The sequence below is a fragment of the Polistes fuscatus genome, unplaced genomic scaffold (assembly GCF_010416935.1).
Source record: "Polistes fuscatus isolate 324 unplaced genomic scaffold, CU_Pfus_HIC Scaffold7, whole genome shotgun sequence".
Classification (NCBI taxonomy): domain Eukaryota; kingdom Metazoa; phylum Arthropoda; class Insecta; order Hymenoptera; family Vespidae; genus Polistes; species Polistes fuscatus.
In genome coordinates, this window is record NW_025113151.1 from 9,853,303 (window position 1) to 9,877,317 (window position 24,015).

At 27.9% G+C, this 24,015-nt stretch overlaps 4 protein-coding genes across 4 annotated transcripts; all 4 read right to left on the reverse strand.

Annotated features, from left to right (window-relative positions):
- Nucleotides 1-3,768: 3,768 nt before the first annotated feature.
- LOC122523953 (4-coumarate--CoA ligase-like 7) lies at nucleotides 3,769-7,361 on the reverse strand. Its single transcript, XM_043645944.1, has 8 exons — nucleotides 6,803-7,361; nucleotides 6,247-6,375; nucleotides 5,646-5,853; nucleotides 5,102-5,577; nucleotides 4,729-4,906; nucleotides 4,432-4,653; nucleotides 4,119-4,348; nucleotides 3,769-4,018 (listed from the first exon to the last, which is right to left on the reverse strand). Exons 1-8 carry the CDS (start codon nucleotides 6,845-6,847, stop codon nucleotides 3,857-3,859), a joined length of 1,650 nt encoding a protein of 549 aa, XP_043501879.1. The 5' UTR covers nucleotides 6,848-7,361; the 3' UTR covers nucleotides 3,769-3,856.
- Nucleotides 7,362-8,065: 704 nt separating this feature from the next.
- Nucleotides 8,066-10,780, reverse strand: LOC122524064 (4-coumarate--CoA ligase 1-like). Its single transcript, XM_043646127.1, has 8 exons — nucleotides 10,728-10,780; nucleotides 10,500-10,628; nucleotides 10,118-10,325; nucleotides 9,574-10,049; nucleotides 9,201-9,378; nucleotides 8,885-9,106; nucleotides 8,571-8,800; nucleotides 8,066-8,468 (listed from the first exon to the last, which is right to left on the reverse strand). Exons 1-8 carry the CDS (start codon nucleotides 10,746-10,748, stop codon nucleotides 8,307-8,309), a joined length of 1,626 nt encoding a protein of 541 aa, XP_043502062.1. The 5' UTR covers nucleotides 10,749-10,780; the 3' UTR covers nucleotides 8,066-8,306.
- Nucleotides 10,781-13,129: 2,349 nt separating this feature from the next.
- LOC122524005 lies at nucleotides 13,130-14,326 on the reverse strand. Its single transcript, XM_043646031.1, has 2 exons — nucleotides 13,992-14,326; nucleotides 13,130-13,867 (listed from the first exon to the last, which is right to left on the reverse strand). The coding sequence occupies exon 2, from the start codon at nucleotides 13,864-13,866 to the stop codon at nucleotides 13,156-13,158; it is 711 nt and encodes a 236-aa protein (XP_043501966.1). The 5' UTR covers nucleotide 13,867; nucleotides 13,992-14,326; the 3' UTR covers nucleotides 13,130-13,155.
- A 179-nt stretch (nucleotides 14,327-14,505) lies between these two features.
- On the reverse strand, nucleotides 14,506-18,320 carry LOC122524006 (4-coumarate--CoA ligase 1-like). The gene is made up of 8 exons (XM_043646034.1): nucleotides 18,155-18,320; nucleotides 17,758-17,889; nucleotides 17,340-17,547; nucleotides 16,393-16,868; nucleotides 15,921-16,098; nucleotides 15,598-15,819; nucleotides 15,236-15,465; nucleotides 14,506-15,115 (listed from the first exon to the last, which is right to left on the reverse strand). The coding sequence occupies exons 1-8, from the start codon at nucleotides 18,176-18,178 to the stop codon at nucleotides 14,963-14,965; spliced, it is 1,623 nt and encodes a 540-aa protein (XP_043501969.1). The 5' UTR covers nucleotides 18,179-18,320; the 3' UTR covers nucleotides 14,506-14,962.
- Nucleotides 18,321-24,015: the final 5,695 nt, after the last annotated feature.

A 24,015-nucleotide genomic window follows, 5' to 3' on the forward strand; every position in this document is an offset into this window, starting at 1 on the left:
AAGGCACACACACGCACACAAAATATTCTATGCAACTATTTGTAGTTCTAAAAAAAAAAAAAATGCTATTTCGTATATTTATTTTTAAAGTTTTTTTTTAATGATATTTTAATATAAAATATTTTATTAGTAAATTATATATTCTTATGAAAGATAATATGATTTTTTTTTCTTCCAAACATACTTATATCTCAATGTCTAGATTTTATTTTTTATATTCTAATTTTATTTATTTTAAAAACCTTATTACTTATTTAATAAAATGTCTTCTTTTTCATTCTATATAATAAGATAAATATTAAAAATAAGATAGATTAAAAATCTACTTCTTTCTATATAAAATTTATAAATTGTTGTTATGATTCAAAATGAAGATCATTTTAAGTATTTTTCTATGTATAAATTTACTATCTGAGTACATAATTGTGATGTTTCTTTTTCAGTATATGTATTATTCGTATGGTATAATTCTCTGTTATTTAATGGCGACATTACATTATTATTATGTTTATAAAAGCACCGTGAACAGTATTCTAGAGTCTCCGACCTCTTAGTCATTCTCGAATTTCTCATTCGTATAATCTCACAAAGTTTACATAATTTGTTAGGCGGTTTTACTTGTGGTAATGTTGACAAAATATTTGGAGATAATTTTTTTAGTCTCTTTCTATTTTTGTCAAATAGTGTATAAAATCTATTATCTTGAAAAATAGGTAACCGTTTTAGTTTGTTGTAAGTTTCATCTGAGCTTTCCATAATCTGATGAAAGAAATCTGGAGCAAATTTAAAATGATCAGGATCATCTTGTACTGGCATGTTCTCATAATATTCTTTATATAAGACTATTCTCCTTAGATTCAATGTATTTATGTCCAATTTATCTTGAAAGGGGCAGTCGTAGCAATGTAATTTTCTATTCTCACAATACAGACAATTGGTATTTTCAAATAGCATTAAATCATATGGATAAGTCTCGTATACAGCATTGTTAGAATTCCATATGCGTTGTAATAGTTCAATAGCTTGTCTCATCGAATTTGGTTTATACTGCTCTAATGCCATCTTTAATTCGTCACTATTCCTTATTTTCTTTATAAAATCACTTATAGCCATTTTTTCCACACTCTTCAAGTCCATATATGGCGTTTCTCCAAAAACTTTCAGTTTGTGTATAGTTTCTTCTAAGTATCCTAATATATTTAATAATCTTTTCCCGAATCTCACAGGATTTTCATACACCTTTTGTTCGTGACTAAAGAGTTCTTCGATTATAAGGGTCTGTTCACGTTTGAATATAAACACTCGCTTCAATTCAAACATTAATTCATCGAAATTTAATTCCGTCTGACTTAATAAACCTTTAATTTCTTCACCAATTTTAGAACGAATAAGAGTAGTCAAACTCTCAACTTCTAATGGGTCTATTTTTTCATAAGCATCTTGGCATAATTTAATAAAAAGAAACGGATTCATATTTTGACCATCCAAATAATCGATAGATTCTGTTGCTTTCTCTGGTGTAAGGTATCTGTTCGAAAAACTATCTTTCTCAATAGAACTTGTCGTAAGATTTGGTGGCTCTATATCCATACACGTATTATGCGCTTGTGCCATTTTAACAAATAATTAGTTTATATTAATAAGTTTCGTAACTTATATTTGTTATCTCGAATATTAGTTTTATTTCTTTCAACACGCAGAATTCCACTAGATGGTTTTATATACACGACTGGTTGATCTTTTTTGATTCGACGTCCAAATAATTATCCACACGAAATATACAAAATTCTGTTAATAACAAAACTTTATACGAACACTACGATCTTATAATCACTGTATAACTTATTTCACACTTCGCAATATAACTTTTAGTTGTGAGTGTTTGTAAAAAGAAAGCGTTAAAACAGGATCTCGCACGCCCTTTTAAGGGATCGTAAGGAAATAGAAGGGGAAGAATTCTGACCAATTGTAGGTATCGTTAAGATCGTCGGTGGGGGATTTGTGCGCGCGTTGATTTTTCCGGAATGCCCTTTGCATTCCTCCCCACCACTTATTGTATATAGGTGTATAGAATATATATGGTGTATCGGCCAGTCAACGAGGGCCAACATCGACTTTTTTAGCTAAACGCCTGCATATTTGACCTAAGGGTAAGTTGACGACGCTGAATCGAATGGTGCTAATTTTATTTAAATCTGATCCCGAGGTTTTGAGAAAAAGGGTAAGATATGGCCTTATCTTAGAATCTAGGCATTTAATCGAAAAAAGTTTCAAACAAAAGTTGTGGAGAATTGAAAAATACATATAAAATGTTCTAAGGTTATCTTCGTATCTGCAAAAATAAGCGAGAAATATTGGAAAAAAGATGGTAAAAATAATTGTAAGAGTTATGGCAAGTTCCGCCTCTCAGTCGGCTTTTACACGCGAGCGGGCTAGTGTGCGTGCGAGCTTCCGTGTGTACTAAACACAAACGAACAATCTTGAATGCAAGTGCGACTGAAATAAGAAACCAATATTTCTCTCTTTTTATTTATCATGCGATAACGAGTATTATTGTCCTTGGCCATCGATTGTTGAGCGTTCTGATATTTCTCTTTTTATATTTTTTTTTTCGGTAGCAAGAATTTTACGTCTTGGCCATCGAGCGTCGAGCCTTTTGTATACGAGTGCGAGTGAGAAAGAAAACCGATATTTCTCTCTTTCTATTTTTTCTTTCGGTAGCGAGAATATTTCGTTTTGGCCATCGTGCGTCGAGCGTTCTATATATCTATATATATCGGCGTATAAGCGCGGCACTTTTAAATCGAATCTTGATGCTTATGGCACGCCATTTCTTTATTTATTGTCAAAAATAATGAACCTTGAGTAAAAAAAAAATAATTCATTTTAACAGAAACTATTATTATTTAGTTGAGAGTAAAAATAATGAATTAATTTTGTGTCTCGCCATAAAATTAATTAGAATAATTAATTGATATAAATTCTTTGCCTCACAAAAATTTATTTGTATATCAAATTGAATACGTATTCTCTTTAAGACGAAATTTAAAATTTAAATATTTTTCCTATTAAATTATGTATTTTATAAAATTTTAAATTACTGACTTTTTGTCTCGTAAAAATTTATTAGTTTATCAAATTAAATACATATTTGAAAAAGAAGAATTTTATAACCACACATAAAATTAATTCAAGATATATATGAAAGGATATTCTAAAAACGTGGAATTTATTTTTTGTATATACATAATTTTAATTCATTTTTATTATGTTATAAGAAAACAGTAATCGGGATCAGATTTAAATAAAATTAGCACCATTCGATTCAGCATCGTCAACTTACCCTTAGGTCAAATATGCAGGCGTTTAGCTAAAAAAGTCGATGTTTGACCCTCGTTGAGAAAGTCCCTTACTGACCTGAATCTTTTTTTTAAAAGCATTCTTGCTATTGTATCGCTGGACTACCTCAAGGATATATTCTAAGAAAGGAACAAAGCATCTCCAACGGTTTTCGAATTCCTAAAATTTCTTTTATCCGAGAACAAATATTTCTTGCCAGATATTCTCGAGGAAACGTTTCTTTTTTTTTTTTTTTTATAAAAGAACACTGCATTACAAAAGCGGTTACTACCTGAAAAAGGAACGAAATTTATCTTCCCGGATAATCTTCTGGACATATGGTCGAAAAGGAACGCTCATTCAAAAATCGATTGTCACTGCGAGGAATATTCTCTCATTCATCAGGGAAGCAAAGTCGATCAACAAATATTCATTGTTAGAAATATTCATTTATTTATACATTCAAAATTACCTGTCTCCGATTGAAAGGACAAAAATTCTAAATGAAATTGAATGATCAATTCGTTTGATAATTTTTAGCTAGCACTTTAAGATCATTCCTTGCTATTTTTCCGGAAGTCGTATAAGGCATATTTTCTAAAAATTTCACCCCAGCTCGTAGATGATATCGCTCCGTCATATTTCTTGCAACGAATTCTTGAAGTTCTCGTTCGGTTACCTTAATGTTAATCAGAATGTAATAAATGTTAGAAGTACTCACAATAATTACATTATTTTTTTCTAATTTACTTTCTTATTTTTTTAATACACTCTCGTACCTTCGAATCGGGAACCTTGGTAACAAATGCCATAGGGTGTTCATCATCCTCGAGATGGGGTACACCCACAACCACAACATCGACAACATCGGGATGTGTTAGCAATAAATTTTCGATTTCATTTGGGGAAATTTGATTACCTCGGTACTTCATAGTCTCCTTCAATCTACCCATAATAAAAATTTCGCCATTTTCGTTGTAATAAGCAAGATCACCTGTATGCAACCATCCTGTAATTATAACCGTTAATTAAAGTAAACGATTTCAAACAAGTTTGTTTATTAGATTTTTTTTATATTGTTGTTCATTTTACCATCAGCATCTATCGCGTCCTTGTTTGCTTGAGGATTATTGTAATAACCATTCATAATTGTCATCGATTTAGCCAACATTTCACCTGTCTTATTTGGACCTAATGATTTTCCAGTTTCTAAATCGATAATCTTAATTTGAGAATTTTCCAATACTGTTCCAATGCTACCTGCTGTGTGATTTGGTTTAGAAGTCGTTACGATGTTACCAAGTTCGGTCATTCCTATAAGAAAAATGTAATTATTTATTATTAATTTCTTAAGATCTTTGGATATATATAATAATAATTTATATTTACCGAACATTTGTATGATATCGGCATTTGATATGCATTCTTTAACTTGATATTCACTTTGCTCAGTAAATATATTTCCACTAATATTAAGTTTTTTAATACTGGATACGTCGTATTTTTTAAAATACCCTGATCTTAATATTCTATTCACCATGCTAGGCGACATAAAAACCCATGTAACCTTTGAAATCAATGATTCGTCTTTTAACATATTTAATATTTATAAAATAGAAAAAATATACTATTACAACACGAAATATCATATAGATCAGGTCTTTTAGATTATAATTACATGAATCGATCAAGAAAACTGTTAAGTATTTTAATTTACTATTATTAATAATTTTTCATTACTTTACACTATTTCTGATCGCACCTTATACTTTTCGATAATTTTACACGCCATCTCCTCTTCGAATTTAGGATAAAGTAGTTTTACGCAATATTTCGAAATACCACTCAATGTTGCTAAAACACCAGTTATCCAAAAGTATTGAGAAAACCAGAGTGGAATTCCTTCGACATTAAAACCGTTGGGCAAACTGAGATTGCATAAAAATGAAAAATGCGATAGTAGAACTGCTTTAGGGGAGCCAGTTGTGCCAGAAGAATAAAGAAGTGCAGCTGAATCGTGTACGTTATCTATTGGTGTACATTCGAAATTATTCACATCTAACTTGCTGTAACCATCGAGAATTTTCGAGTAGGGCAAAGCATTCGAAGATTCACCAAATACGACGATTTTAATATCGTGACTTTCTAGCTTAGCAGCTTCCAATATCGTATCTACCGAGTTTTCGTCCGCAAAAACTATTTTTGCACCGGATAATTTCATGTAGTAACGTGTCTCTCCTAAAAAAAATTGTTAGATAAAATTGTGTATTCCTTAAAAATGCTTAAAAAAATTCAACAAGACTCACTTAAATCCATTGCTGGATTCCAAGGTGTAAATATTGCTCCAACGCAAAAAGTAGCAAATAAGGGTGCAAAACTATCCATAGTAATGGAAGTGCATAAAGCAACGACGTCATTTCTTTTGATTTTTTGTTGACGCAAATAAAGAGCACATTTTACGGTATAATCATACATTTTAGAAAATGTATACGTTTCTTCTGTGATCACATTTATCTATTGAGATAAGTGTAAACGATTAAACTCTATTTTTATAATTTCAATTCATTAAGAAACGATATATCAAAATATTTGCTTCTACAAATAGAAAATCGCATTATCATTGCTGCTTATCAAAGTAACGAAATAAGAATTGATAGAAACTTTATATCACAAATATTTTTACTAAAAAAACAGGCAGAAGTGTTGATAATTTTTTATCGTTTCAGTAGTATCGTATTTATTCAATAATTGATACACTTTAATCTCGATTTCTACAATATTTGTTATTTTCCGATAGTATATGTTATTCTTAATACACCAAATAAAATAGTTAGATGTTTCAATAAGATAAGAGATCTTTTTTCCAACTATTAAATTAACACTTTATTTAATATAATTTTTACCTACCTGACCAACAAAATTGGGCTTAGCTTTCATTCTATCTAAAATTAATTGTCCAATATTCGTGTATTCCGTAGAAAAAGGTACATTTTTTCCTTTAAGTATATTATCTTCTATAACAAAATCGCGATCACTCTGAAATAATGAATTTGCAATGATTTGTAATACGTCTGTTGAAAATATATCTCAACAAAATAATATCTTCTTGTTCGCAAAAACGTTACATTCATTTTAACCAATCGTAGATCCGATTTTTAATTTGAAAATTCAAAAAGATGTTCAAACAATATTAACAAATGTTAACACTTTAACGACCGCACGTCTACGCAGTCAAACGTCGCCAGGGGCCGAAAAAAAATAAAAAATAGGCAATAATTACCTATAATCAAAGACGTGACAATGAAATATGAAGCCAATAGCAGTATCCACACTTGTTTACATTCATAAATTATCACACAAAGAGTGTGGTACTGGCAAACAACCTTCGGCGGTAGCATCACACACATGTTGTGAGAGCGGTCGTTAAAGTGTTAATAGTTGTAATTTAGTGATAAATACTTACAGTATTCGATGTATTGACCATGCTTGCTGGTTGTACACTTTGCATCGGATATGCACTCACAATTATGCTACACTGCGTCTTTGCGTTTAATTAAACGAAAAATAATTGCAACAGTTACGATATGTATAAATCATAAACAAGTAAACCCAAGTTCTGATATATATATTCCAGAAATAAAATTGATTACTGAGTATCAGCTACCACTTCCACAATATCATACACAGTATTGTGTAAAAATAATACAATTCAATTATTGTATAATACGTTTTTACGCGTTACGATCTTTATTTGATTTATTTTCGGTTTTAACTGTCTGTTTTGTCTTCTGTTCAGGATAAATCTTCTTTCATTTTGGTAAAATCAAGTCAAGTCAAGTCGTCGTCGTCACGAGTTCTATTTTATTTTACGGTTTTTCCGTTAATTATTAGCTCGTAATAATCTCGATCTTCTAGAACATTCTTAGATTCTTCGTAGTTTTACTTAGTTATGTGTTAGCTGACTGATTGTGAGCAAAACAACATCATAAATAACAACCTAACGCAGTAAACTTGTGGTGCTGAAGTAATTCACGTTCGTACGATAATTCCTTACTTATAAGATATGTTACTCTCTCCCTCTCTCTTTCTCCTTCTACATGTAAAAGAATTATCTGATCAATCATCGGATTGTTTAGCATGAATGCAATTGTATATATAGTAAATTATAGCATACGTATAATTATTTCAATTATAAAATTTTCTTGATGATTAGTCTGTAAGAATATTAAGAAGAAAATAAATGTTATATATTTAGAAAATAAATATAGGATTTATTTTCTAGTTATAAACGTAGTTTGAACGTAATAAAAAAAAACTGGTGTGTGTACTTATGTACTCATGTAAGAAGTTATACTTCTTTGCCGTACCAAAACGAATATAACCTCAATAACCTCAAAAATAACTTCAAAAATATATAGTTTGATGTATTAATTCGTTTTCCTCAACTCGACACGTGTAAAAGTATAATATATATGCACCGATAACGTTATGTAATAATTGTAATGTATTTTTGTATATTATCTTTGTTTTTGTTTTTCTGTATAATATATACGAGTTTTCTTGTACATATTTACAATATCATGAATAAACATCTGTAGTTTCGTAACTATTCTACTTTAAAAGAGTATTTAAATATATTAGTATTTTTTTAAATTATACTCGATGTTTTCTACATAAATCATTAACACGTGGTATTTTTCTTATCTTACTATGATAAAAAAATGAATTTTTTTGAAACTCTTTTTATTCAAGACAAAAAATAAAGTGAATACACAATACATTGTAATGCGCATAAATTTGCAATTTGATTAGCTGTATTCTCCCTACCGATAATACGGAAATTCCAAGCGAATTTTTAATGAAAAAAGATGAAATCAGTAAATCAATTAATTATGTATATTATTAGCATACTGTTACGTTATAAATATGATCTGACTTCAATTAACAATAAATAAATCGAATATCTATCAATTCGTTTGATAATTTTTAGCTAGCGCTTTAAGATCTTTCCTTGCTATTTTCCCGGAAACCGTATAAGGCATATTTTCTAAAAATTTCACCCCAGCTCGTAGATGATATCGCTCCGTCATATTTTTTGCAACGAATTCCTGAAGTTCTTGTTCGGTTACCTAAATATTCATCATAATGTAATAAATGTTAGAAGTAGCCACAATAATTACATTATTTTTTTCTAATTTACTTTCTTATTTTTTCAATACAATCTCTCGTACCTTCGAATCGGGAACCTTGGTAACAAATGCCATGGGGTGTTCATCATCCACGAGATGGGGTACACCCACAACCGCAACATCGACAACTTCGGGATATGTTAGCAATAAATTTTCGATTTCCCATGGGGAAATTTGATTAGCTTGATACTTTATAGTCTCCTTTATTCTGTCGACAATAAAAATTTCCCCATCTTCGTCATAATAAGCAAGATCACCTGTATGCAACCATCCTGTAATTATAATCGTTAATTAAAGTAAAACGATTTCAAACAAGTTTGTTTATCAGATTTTTTTTATATTGTTGTTCATTTTACCATCAGCATCTATCGCGTCCTTGTTTGCTTGAGGATTATTGTAATAACCATTCATAATTGTCATCGATTTAGTCAAAATTTCACCTGTCTTATTTGGACCCAATGATTCTCCAGTTTTTAAATCGATGATCTTAACTTGAACATTTGTTATTACCGTTCCAACACTACCTGCTTTGTGATTTGGTTTTGCAGTCGTTACCAAAACGCAAGCTTCGGTTAGTCCTAAAAAATGTATATGATTTTAATAATGAAATTCGCTTCAAAATTCTTTTTGACGAATTCAGTGTTTATCCACATAATATTGTCTTCATCGTACCATAGTGTTGTATAATAATGGCATTTGGCAAATATTCTTTAAGCCTAGTTTCACTTTTAAAGCTTAGTGGTGTTCCACCAATCACTGTTTTTGTAATACTGGACATGTCATACTTTTGAAAATATTCTGACTTTAATATTCTATTCACCATGCTAGGCGACATAAAAACCCATGTAACCTTTGAAATCAATGATTCGTCTTTTAACATATTTAATATTTATAAAATAGAAAAAATATACTATTACAACATGAAATATCATATAAATCAGGTCTTTTAGATTATAATTACATGAATCGATCAAGAAAACTGTTAAGTATTTTAGTTTACTATTATTAATAATTTTTCATTACTTAACACTATTTCTGATCGCACCTTGTACTTTTCGATAATTTTACACGCCATCTCCTCTTCGAATTTAGGATAAAGTAGTTTTACGCAATATTTCGAAATACCACTCAATGTTGCTAAAACACCAGTTATCCAAAAGTATTGAGAAAACCAGAGTGGAATTCCTTCGACATTAAAACCGTTGGGCAAACTGAGATTGCATAAAAATGAAAAATGCGAGAGTAGAACTGCTTTAGGGGGGCCAGTTGTGCCAGACGAATAAAGAAGTACAGCTGAATCGTGTACGTTATCTACTGGTGTACATTCGAAATTATTCACATCTAACTTGCTGTAACCATCGAGAATTTTCGAGTAGGGCAAAGCATTCGAAGATTCACCAAATACGACGATTTTAATATCGTGATTTTCTAGCTTAGCAGCTTCCAATATCGTATCTACCGAATTTTCGTCCGCAAAAACTATTTTTGCACCGGATAATTTCATGTAGTAACGTGTCTCTCCTAAAAAAAATTGTTAGATAAAATTGTGTATTCCTTAAAAATGCTTGAAAACATTCAACAAGACTCACTTATATCCATTGCTGGATTCCAAGGTGTAAATATTGCTCCAACGCAAAAAGTAGCAAAAAAGGGTGCAAAACTATCCATAGTAATAGGAGTGCATAAAGCGATGAAGTCATTTCTTTTGATGCCTTGTTGACGTAACCAAAGAGCACATTTTACGGTATAATCATACATTTTAGAAAAAGTATACGTTTCTTCGGTGATCACGTTTATCTATTGAAATAAGCGTAAACGATTAAACAATATTTCTTATTATCTTAATTCATTACAAAACGATATACTAATATGTTGTTATTTCAACAAGTAGAATTTTTAAACGTTTAGATAAGATAAGACATTATTTTCTAATTTTTATATTTGCTTTTAATAGAAACATTGTTTACCTACCTGACCAACAAAGTCTGGTCTAGCTTTCATTTTATCTAAAAGTAATTTTCCTATGCTCGTGTATTCCATAGAAAAAGGTACATTTTTTCCTTTAAGTATATTATCTTCTATAACAAAATCGCGATCACTCTGAAATAATTAATTTCCAATGACTTGTAACACGTTTATATATTATATTATTCAACATTTGGATTATTTAATAGTCGAAATTTGGTGAATAACACTTACGGTATTCGATTGATTGGCCATGATATTTCTTTGTACACTTTTTATCGGAGATATACTCACAATTATGTTACACTGCGTTAGTACGATTAATTAAACGAAACCAACTTCAATCAGTGTCCCACATGTAACTTTTTTAATTGTGGGAAGGCAGTAACTAGGAGACATCTATAAAAACACACCTAATGTATAGGAACGACAACTTACAATGATAAGTACAAGCGATAATAGGTGGAGATAAAAAAATGTTTATTATCAACTGAACATTTTACTTGACGATCCATGAACATTATGTAAAATATTCGAATCATTTGTAAAAGAAATTGCTCACTATGCAAATAAATGATTTGAAATGTTTATCGTATCAATGCAGCAGTAAAGAACGAGAACAAATTTTATAACTGCAAGTCATTGAAATTATTTCCTTATCTATTCTCTTATGTAAATGTCAAGGATCCAGAGATACGTATAAAAATAAATACAAACTTCATTGCATTGAATCAGAAATTAGATGAAATTTGTATTGTTTTAATCTTACAAAATGTAAAATTGTATAAATTTAATCAATTAAGTGTGATGATATAATGATATTTTGAAAGTAGAACAGCCACTACCTTGATTCTTTCCAAATATGATTTTTGTAACAATGTAATCATTTTCGTGTAAAATCGTTTGACATATAATCTCGAAAATTAAGTTTAATTGGTCGAATTTATATTTTACGTTTACGTAGGTATTAAAAAAACATTTAATTAAATTCATTGAATTCATATCGCGTTATAATTTTATTTATAACAAGAATAAAAATATACATGTGGAAAGGTACAATGTTAAGATAATAATATCTAATTAACGACAATATTGCATATATTTTATTTAGGATAATTGAAAATCATTGTTAAATAATACGTTTTAAATAAAGTAACGTTTAAATATAATATTACTTTAATGTTCGGGTATTTCGAAATATAACAACAGCTTCCGTGAGTTATTATGTTTTGAAATTCAAATGTGTTTTTTTTTTGTTTGCTTACAAACACAATTGTCTATAAGAACACTTAGAAACCATGATATCGATAACATTTTGACATTTACAAACTAATGTATCTAGAAGTTAACATCACCTTTGGACTTTCGAAATAAAAAATATCACAAAAACTATTTCATTTCTAACAATAAGTAATTTAAATGTGATGTTAAAAGAACGTTAAAATGTAACGTGTTATTTCGTTTAAAACGTATTATTATTAGAAAATTTTCCTTTTTTGATAACTAAGATACAATAATTCAATATTAAACCCAATGATGTATGCTTTCTGTATTTTTTGATAAAAGTAACATTTTTATACGAACAATTAAATTATACAACAATAAATTATACAATAATCCGAATTGAAAGATATTGTCCTATTATTTTTAAAATTTGCAGTTGGGAAAAAAACAAATCGTAAAATATCTCTTCTGATTCGGGATGGGCGTATATATATATAATAACATACTATTATTCATTTGATTGATCATGAGTCCGTTGAACCTAATGAACCTAACCTCACCCTGCACGATTCCCCTTCCAAACGAAACTCTTAAGTTCAACGATTCGTTATCTATTATTTTAATTGTTTTAGTACTCGCCCAGTAAATTTTTGGAACGATGATGAGAACATAATTTATCTCATAGTTTATCTTATTTCATATCCAATCGATGCTTTGCTTAGATTTTGTCAAAGTTCACATAATTCTAAATTTGGATAATTTTGTCAACTGAACAATGATCAGTATTTTTAGTTTATCAAAGTAAATGAAACAAAATGAATGATTAACTAAAATGACTAAAAAAAATTCTTAATATAACATTCGATATTCTATAAAATATATAAGCATAGTTATCTATGAATTATAGATATAGAATAGAATGAAAGAAATAAAAAAACGAAAATAAGTATTCTATTTCAAATATAAAATATATTTGAAAATATTTTTAGAAAAGAAATTATTAAACTAAATGTTACAAAGATTTATTGAAATGGCGAGGCTGGGGAGGTGGAAGTATTATAAAAATATTCAATAACATCATAAATTATTAAATAATAATTTTTTATTTCGTAAAATAACCTTCCTTTAATACGTTCCTTTAGTTTGTCCTGTAATAACTGTTTCTTAAATTTTCGTCTTACTATAATATTGTAACGAAGGTTCGAAGTTGTTTAAAAGTTTATCATTTTTCCCATGACAATAAAAGATAAAATAATATTATGTAAACAATATTTTCGGTTCCGTATTTATAAAAGATTTAAAATATTACTTTCTTATACGTTTAGAAAAAAATCTATAGTTCTTTAATCGACAATTCGATTAAAAAGAAAAAAAAACAGCTTTTTTCTTTTTTATTTTAAATATCGCGTAAATCAATCTAATTATAAAAATTCCAATATTATTCTATTTGACAATCGTAATAGTGAAAATCTCTATCTTTACAATACGGACAATAATTATTTTTGTTTGTACGTAGACTGAACTTAAAATTCAAATTATTCCATATATCTTTTGCATTCCTAATTGCTTCTAATAAAGTTTTTGGATTTGTTTCCGACAATTCTTGACGTAATCTTTCATTAGACAATTTTTCTAAATATAATCTAAGAGAATCTTTGCGTCTAGTGTCTATCTGATCTTGAGAAAGCACGGGTGAGTGTTGATATAAGTGTCCTCGACTAGCATACTCGGCTATTACTCCTAATCTTCTTCCAAACATAATTGGAGATTCGTACAATTCTTGTTTCAAATTAACCAGTTCGTACATCCAATCCATTTGATAAGCAGGCACAAACAATCGTTTTATTCCTAACAATAAATGATGATAATCTTTTTCAATACGAAGTATTTTTCGTGGTTCTCCTTGGATCTTAGAACGAACTACTTGGTTCAAATTCAAAATATCACGTGGATTTATTTGACGATACGCTCTTTCGCATGCTTCCGTAAATACAGTTGGTTCCTTATTTTTTCCATCGAATATTCCAATATCTTTGGTTGCTTCCATCACCGATAAATATTTTTTATTCGTTTGCATTTTATTCTCTTCGCCGGATTCAGATACATGTACGTTGGAATCAGATGACAAAAATTCAATTTCCGAATCCATTCTATAATAATGAAAATAATAAAGCATTATGTTAAACGTTCTAATTCATAATCGATTTATTTTTATCTTATATATAAATACGTATTTATTTATTTGTTTATTTTTTCTTTTTCGCTTCAACTTACAGATTTCACAAGAAATAGTTTCGTGTAGCTTCGAAGTCAGTTTTTATTTTACAAAATTGGTCCTTTTAAAAAAAAAAACAGCAATTGTCGGTTTTATAACTTTCGTTTAAATTCTTTCCACTTGTTGCGTGGTCCTACTCAAGCGAGTGAGTGAGAATCGTTTGGAGACATTTCGAGACGTATCGACACGTGCCGAGATATAGTGACGAAAAACATCTTAGTTTTTAAAATCGTTACAATGTAATCACGAAAAGTAATCTATCTTTGTCTCGTGTATAATACGAATTGGTTTTGATATTATAACGAAATTTGAATACAATCGTATTAAAAATGAAATGAACGTAATAATTTATATAATAACGAATTAATATAAAATAAGAATTATAATTTAGGTTTTTGTAGAAATGATTAACGACGATTTATATTATATTTCAAATTACTTTCTAATGTATCAAAAAAAAAGAATATCTATATATTTATATAATACATGTAAATAGAATAGAAGAAACGTTTATAAATATACTTTGGTTTAATAAATAGCTGATGCGGTTCTCATTGGAAATCACAAGTGTCAATTACAATATAACTTACACATATGGTACGTAATATATTTAAAATAATACTTTTCCTTATATACCTCAAAATTACTAACCTAAGCATAAAATATTCGATACTTAATAAGTACAATCCTTGAATTGATATGACTAGTATTCTTGTTTTCATTAAATACATACATATTATAATATATCGATGACTAATGTTAAAATCTACGTACTGTATTCACATAATTCATTCGTAATACAAGGAAAAAACAAAACTAGTTTATCCATTTTTCCTTAAACGAAAAATACTCTTTTCAAACATCTAAAAATACACGTTATTTTAAATAGGATAAAAACATTTTAAAAGTCCGATCACCGATTAACACAAATTTTCTAAATAAAACAACGAAATAATAATCATTTTGTTCTTTAACATCCTTTAACCATCGCTTTAAGGTCCTTCCTTGATATCTTTCCTGACGGTGTATGCGGCATTTTGTCTAAAAATTTGACTCCTCCTCGTAAATGATAGCAATCGGTCATATTCTTGGCTATAAAATCTTTTAAATCTCGTTCGGATATCTGAATAATATCAATTACAGTTTGATAAGCGATTTAATTTATATTTTTTTTTTTTTTTTTTTCTTACTTTCTTCTACTTCTTCCTCTATATATTTATATCTTTTGTTTATAAAATCGTACCTTAGAACCGGGAACTGTTGTTACAAAGGCAAGTGGATGTTCGTCGTCTTGAAGATGTGGAACACCTATCACAGCAACCTCTACAACATCTTTGTAAGTTTGTAAAAGATTTTCTATTTCGCAAGGAGAAATTTGAACGCCACGATATTTTATAGTTTCCTTCAATCTATCTATAATAACTATTTCCCCATCTTCGTCGTAATAAGCGAGATCTCCCGTATGCAACCATCCTGTAATTAAGAAGAAGAATTATTTTCTAAATAAACGTTCCTCACGTTTATATCAAACAAATTTGTCGTTTATATAAATGTTATTTATATATATATATGTGTATGTGTATGTGTATATTTTTTGTTCTTTACCATCTTCATCTATCGTTTCCTTAGTTGCTTTAGGATTATTATAATAACCCTTAGTTGCCATCAACGATTTTGCTAAAAGTTCACCAGTCTTGTTTGGGCCCAATGCTTTTCCACTTTCTAAATCAATTATTTTAATTTGACAATTCCTTACTACCGTTCCTACTGAACCAGCTTTGTGATGGGGTTGTTGTGCTGTTAAAATACCACCAAGTTCGGTCATTCCTACAAAGAAAATTCGTATTATTCGTGTTATTTATTAATTTGTTTGTTGTAGACGTTCTTTAAATAAATAAAATATATATATATATTTTCTTCGTTCTTACCAAACATTTGTATTGTAATAGCATTTGGCAAATATTTTTTAAGTCTATTTTGACTATCTTCACTAAATTTAGCACCTCCCAAATATATTCTAGTAATAGTGGACATATCATACTTTTGAAAATATCCCGCATGGAGTATTCTGTTAATCATGCTCGGTGATAAAAATACCCATGTAATCTAGGAAAAGAAAAAACTATTCGTTACTATTCTAACTTACATAAATATTAATTAGTATAATATATTGTCTACTTCTTTCTTTGCTACTGATAAGAAAAAAAAAAAAAAAGAAAAAAGAAAAAATATCAAAAGAAAATGTTTTCAAATATCTATAATAAATAATATTATAATATTGTATTATAATAATTAATATTATATAATTAATATAATATTATATTATATTATATTAATTAATATTATAATATTGCATAAAATGTATGTATATTGTAAACATATATAAATGTTTAATCTTACCTTATACTTTTCGATAATTTTACAGGTCATTTCTTCGTCAAATTTAGGATAGAGAAATCTTTTGCAATAATTTACTAAACAACTCATTGTTAACAAGACTCCACTTATCCAGAAGTATGACGATAACCATAGTGGTCTTCCATCGGTGTTCAAACCACCCGGCATTGTTAAATGGTACAAAAATACAAAATGCGACAGTTGAACACCTTTAGATGGACCAGTTGTTCCAGATGAATAAAGTATCGTTGCAGTATCGTTAATGTTTTCGATAGTTGTACATTGAAAATTATCAACGTCGATTTTCTTATGGCCTTCGATTACTTTTGAAAATGGTAATGCATAATGATGTTCACCCAATACGACGATCTTGATATCGTTATTATCAAGTTTTGCTGCTTCTCTTATGGTATTAACCGAATTTTCGTTAGCAAATACAATTTTTGCACCTGATAATTTCATAAAGTAACGTGCCTCTCCTAATAATTAGATCAAATTTTAAATGAATTCAATTTATACAAAATTTACGTATTCAAATGATATCCATTCATGGTTATTTTTTTTTTTTTAATACAGGTAAACCTCCTACAACAAAACATTCTATAAAACGGTTTTCATTATAACACCTTTAATTATTTTAATTATTTAAAAAAAAAAACACAACTCTATGGTTCATAAAACAGTTTCTTACAAAATTGCATTTACAGGAGGATTACCTGTATAATATAATTTAATTAAATTGTTTTTCTTTTTTTTTTTGTATTCGACAATTTACATTATTACATAATAATATAAAAATATTATAATTGGTCGTGTAATTTTATATATGAGTTTACAACGAAAATCAAAAGAAATAAGTTCATACAATGGATCTTCATTTGAATACATTTTAATAATTAATTTAAAAAATTCCCCCAAAAGAAGAAAAAAAAGAAGAAAAATACACTCACGTATGTCCATGTCGGGATTCCAAGGAGTAAATATTGCACCTACGCAAAAAGTAGCAAAGAATGGTGCAAAACTGTCCATAATATTTGGGCTGCATAATGCTACCACGTCGTTAGTTTTAATTTCTTGTCGACGTAACCAAAGTGCACATTTTACAGTAAGATCGTGCATCTCGGCAAAGGTATACGTCGCTCCCGTGATAATGTCCAACTGTGTTTTAAATGAATTATTAAAACGCGAACGGTCAATATAAAATTATTTATAAACAATTAATTAGAATAATCCGAATAATTTTTTTTTTTACTCGTATTAATCGTACATACTTTAAATAACGTAAAATGCAATTAAATTAAACGATACGACAACAAAATATTATAATTTTATCGTAAAATAAGCTATTGACAATTTTTTGTTACACACCTGGCCAACAAATTCAGGTTTGTCTTTCATTTTGTCTAAAAGTAACTGTCCGATGCTCTTGTATTCCGTGACTAAGGGTTCATCTTTGCCTTTCAATATATTATCCTTTATAGTAAAATCGGTATTATTTGTCTGAAATAACGAATTAATATTATTTCAATTATTGAACATATCATATAATATATAAAAATTTATCCGTATTAAATTTCCTTTGTAGTCTAGCTCGACGTTATTCATTTTCATTTTAACTTAAACATATTTAACGCTTAACGTATTTAACTTAACGGAAAAAGTTATTTGAAATAACTCGTGATGAAATAATTGGAAAAATAAATATATAATAATTATAAAAATAAATATATAATAAATAAAAAAATAATAAATATAAAATACTTACGATTGTAGATTTATCGGCCACCATGATTGTACGATTACTACGAACAAGAAAAAAAAATATATATATATGTATATATATCTTTGTTATATTATATCACTATTTATTTGAATATATTTGTTAACAAAAACGATTTTAACGAAATGAACGCGGATCTTAAAGGACTTGTCGGAGTGATACACGAGTAACGACTGAGTGGAGAAATCTTCTCGTCTTTCCTCTTATTATAGGAGTTAGAAGAATCTCAAGAACATTCTCCTATTATATATATGCCCTTCCACCGTTATAAAATTTACATTACTCCCCCCTCTCTGTTTCGTTTACGATGTAAACTTTGACGTCAGATAGATATCAACACATCATTATGTTAGAAATCTTGATTTCCCCTTCCTATAATTAATTATTTATAACTTTCGACATAATTATTACTCAAGTTACCAATAGATTACTATTATACGAATATAAGAAAATCTCACGTGATTTTCTAAGATTTCAATATTCATTTATGTAAATATGTTATTCGTTTGATCGATGTATATTTAATTACAGTTCTCTAATGTTTCTACGTTTCTATTATTACTAAGTAATTTATAATAGGATTTGTTATTCGTCATATTCTCGAATTAATAAACTAAAATTTTATATCGTCATTTTCCAATGATTTTTTCTTTTTTTTTTTTTAAATACGTACCCACAACGTTTCGTTCGATATTTCTTCCTCGATGAATTTTTCCAAGAATTCTTCACCTTTTTTTTTCTTTTCTTTTTTTTTTTTTTTCAAATTATGTAATGTACGTATGCTAACGCGAATCGGTTTCAAACTAACGTAGAAATTTTGTAAGACAAATTATACGCTCGTCTTGTACGGAATCCCGACGACAGTAAATTTAATACGATGTGTAAATAAAATAAATCATTTTTTGTTATTAAATCTTGACGACTACGGTAGAATTATTTAAATACTCGATATGTGAACTGTATAAATGCTTCTGGACAACTAACTATGCTTACTGTAGACTATGTGGAAAAGGCTGAGTTTAATGTTACAAGGGCACAAATGGTGTGTAAAAGAATTTGGGGATTAGTGGTGGCTGGTTGGATACATTTTTAAGAAAAGAAACGGATGACGAGAAATTTATCAGGTAGCCGACCGATGCTGAGATACAAAATGAAAGCCAGAAATGTATCGGAAAGGATGTTTGCTTAGGATATCTCAGTATCGAATGAAAAGAAAAATGCGTGCTCACTGAGAAAGAATTTGTCTGGCTGAGATAAATTAAATCTATGCTAGTCATAGAAAAGTAGGAATGTTTGATGTAAAAAACAGAAAAATAAAATGCATTACTTATGCTTATTAAAGAAAAAGAAAGGACTCGTATATGAAAAATTTATTTGATACTGAACAATACTTATTTCTTTTCGTTAATGGTTTTTTTGTATAATTTTTTTTTGTAACTCGTTGTAGGAAGTCAACAATTGTGTAACAATTAAAACTATTAACTCGAATAACCGATAGAAACACGCAATACGAGTTTCGTAATCTATCAATCATTTATTTCAAGAAGTTTCACGAACGTTTTTCATGCAATAGTGATATATATATATCACTGTTATATCATTTTCTTCCGTGACGATCAAGAAAATTGTTAATTATTAGTTAGTAATTCATATTCGACGGTATTAATTTATCAGTTATGTCATAAATGATTCGCAGAACGAATGGCTTGTTTCTGCATCCTTTTTTCTTTTTTTTCATACATTTTTTTTGTTGCAGTTTCTATACTCGAGAAGAAATATAGGTAAGGTTTGATGCATACTGAAAAAAATGAGAAATATTACAAACTTATTCGATTCTTTTACGTCGTATGCACAAAATTTTTTGTATTTTAGATTGAAAATTTTCAAGTGTAATATTATAAGATGATTATATTCAAAGTGCATATCTCTTAGTCAAAGTATCAAATGTACTTTCTTTATCTTTGTTTAACAAGATTCGGTGCAGCAGAGCAAAGTATCATTGATACAGAATATATTATCTTGAATTTTATATACTTTGATCTTCCTTCTTTATATATGATAAATAAAAATGTTTAAATACGATATTTTAATTTGAATTTAGTCAGTTAAACGAACGATAACAAACTGTTCTGTTCGAGAAACAATAATTACTTCGGAAAAGAATATTTTAATTTATTCCATAAAAAAAAAAAAAAAGAAAACGTGATTACCTTATCTTTGAATAAATCGATAAAAAGTGCGTTAAACGAAGATACATTATTTTAAGTAGCGTCCGTGAGTATTAATTTTTTCATTGTTAAAAAAAAAAAATATAAAAACTACATTTATCAGTTTGAACAAAGTGAATCAGCTCGATTGTTGCAGATAAATATCAAATGAATTTTTGTATATCTAACGTTGAACCTGATATCATATACACGGTGTTTAAATAACATCAATGTAATAACTTGCCCTAATAATTTGTTTATTTATGTTTGCTTTTCCATTGATATCACTAATGCATACACACGTTTTCTTTTCAAACGTATGATAAAAACTGATTCGCGTCGTATAATAAACGAAGAACAATTCCATACACAAGTTCCACTTTTCAATTATCATGGAAATTATATTCTTGATAATTGTCTATTGCAATTATTCGCCACTTGTTTTCGATCATATTTCATTTATATCGGATGTATCAATAACGATTATTTGATTTACTTTTAATTGACAATAAATAATGCAATTATATATTAACGTAAATTTTTTATTTTGATTTGCTTTTTTTTTTTTTTTAAATTTAAAGTCAATTTGATATCTCGGAAAATTTTGTTAACAAAAAAAATCGATTAATTAATAAATGAAATAAATATAGGATACTTTTTAATCTGATAATGAGTATAGGTATATTTTACTTATATTTAGATGCACCCAATATTTTGATAAGGGAGACAATTGGTATAAACATTGTTCTAATTTATCTAATTAATTATTATGGTCACAAAATGGAGAGAAAAAAAAGAAAACATTTGACAATTAAAGATAAAAATAAGTTGTTTTAATAATCTTGAAAGATACCTCGTCTCTCTAATACAAAACATCTTTCGCGTGATACAATTATTGTCATAATATAATATATTGTACAATTATAATCTATACTATCGTATCTTTGACGTAAACATAATGATATCGAAGAAACAATTCGGTTAATCGAAGTTTAACGATTGATATAATTGATGGATCAACAAATAATTTGTTCTCTTATTTTATTCGTTTCAATTATTTCACCAACGTGATCAATTCATTTTCAACAATTCAATTTATGTTTTTTTTTTCTTTTTGATTTATATTATCTTGAAAAAATTTCGAAGCAACAAAAAAGGACAAAGAAAATTCGTGTACGTACTTTCAAACTTTTCTTTCTTTTTTTTTTTTTTTTACATTCTCCTACGATTTACGTGTATAGGAAAAGATATGTGTATACATACATTGCAAATATATATTTATACATATATATACACACACGCGTTTCCCTGAGAAAATTTGTACTTCGGCGTATATATAATAACAACAAAATATACTTAATTATTATAGAGAGAAATAGAGAAATAGAGAAATAGAGAAATAGAGAAAGAGAGAGAGAGAGTATTTTTCTTCTTTGCTAAATTTCCTTTTGTGGTTTTTTTTCATTTCTTTTCTTTTCTTCTTTTTTTTCTTGACCAACTACAATACTGCACCGATATTATAATAATAAACAATTTTAATTGGAAACGTAAAGTTTCGTCAAAAGATATTGCAATTGGATATTAATGATGAACGATAGATAGATACAAAAATTAAATAAAAAAAAAGAGAAAGCAAATTGTACGTGTACGAATGAAAATTCTTTCAATTTTCGTTATACAAGTTTATACTTGAAATAATTATATGTATAATATATACATAATTAATTGCATGTATATGTATATATATATATATATATAAATATATATAGATATACATTTAAAGATAGAAAGAGTAAAGATAAATCAGAATTTTCATAAGTATTTTTCTATTTTTGTTAAAGTTTCTTCTTTTAATGATGAACTGGATGTAAAATACGTTGAATGTTTCTTTTACAAATGTATTATATATGTATATAAAGAGAAAAAAAAAATTTAACATTAACAATTTTATTTTATAATCTAAGAGAACACCTATGTAAAAAGAAAAAGATTACTCGGTCTCTTTTCTTATATCTTTGTGGGATTATTTTTTCTGTTTTTTTTTCTTCTTCTTCTTCTTCTGCTTCTATAAATAATATATTATTTATTTTGTTAAGTTCGTGAAAGGAAGGAAAAATAGATAAATAGATAGATAGATAGATAGATAGATAGATAGATAAATGAAAATTCGCGTCAACAATAGAGTCAATAAAAGTTTTTTAAAGTACGATGAAGGTGTCAGCTAACAAATTATTTGATTTTTATCATACGATAAACATTGTTGAATAAATGAAAATAATAATGTTCGCAATAATAATAATAATAATAATAATCACAAAAATTGTGAACCATTCACAAGCCAAATCCGATTAATTCAAGTATTACGATCGTTTAAAAAATTTTAATATTAAAAAAATAAAAAATGAAAATAAAATAAAAATTAATTTTTTTTCGTAACAAAAATATTAATTAACGAGATAACGGTGTTATGACTATGATTTGTGTACAATTTTATCAGTTATCTTTTTCTCTTTACTTTTGATCTTATGAAATTAATCGATTTGACAAATGAACGAATCAATTTACAACAAATATCTAAGAAAAGATCGATCGTATTTTACATTGTTGATAAAATTATCCCCCTTATTACATATTTTTCTAAGTGAAATTATGACATTATGTTACGCTAACAGTTTCATTAATTGTTACAACGATCAATAAATTGTTCCATTCGTTTTTCTTACAAAATGTAATGGTATTATACAGGCACTCATATACAATTCTTAGCCATTGGTGTAATAAAAATTGGCAGTCAATGTTTTCCCTTTATTTTTTTTAAATCATTTTTTCAATCAACAAAATTATTACCACAGTCATTTTCTTATTGTTCAACCGCACAAACAACACGTCGTTAAATTTATAATTAAATGAAAATAACATTCCAAAGTGTGTCCGTCTGTTAAAGCCAATTTACAACGTTACTTATCATTAAACCTTGGCTAAGAATTATTATTATTATTATTATTATAATAATAAAGTTGTACTTTACAAAATTATTTTCCACGCAAGAAAAAAAAAAAAAAAAAAAAAAAAAAGACGCATCACATCGATGACATTTAAATAAACAATTTCTTCGTATTTGTTGTACGCACGCGGATATTAATAATACAGATCCAATTTTTTCCTAGACCAGATACGATATGTATATAAACGTGTTTATGTATAATTATATGAACGGTCTGTATGTAAATTGATATGTATATATATATATATATATATGTATGTATGTATCTGTATACGTTATATGCATATATGTATGTACATAGAATGAATATAATTAATTAATATGGGAAGGTAGAGTCCTTAGAACGGTCAATGTATAAACTAACTATATTATGTATATCACGATAATTGCAAATACAGTCGGTTTCTACTTTATCTTTCTTTCTTTCTTTTTTTCTTCTTCTTCTTCTTTTCTTTTCTTTCTTTTTTTTCTTTTTTTTTTTTTCTTAAAAATATAACTTATTAAATATACACATATTATATGTAGGTTTAAAATCGATCTACGATTGAGAAACTCAGCTTTCGCATCGTTTTCAATATCACAAGCAACACATAAGAAAGAATAGGACTAAACACAAACACATTTTTTATAGACTT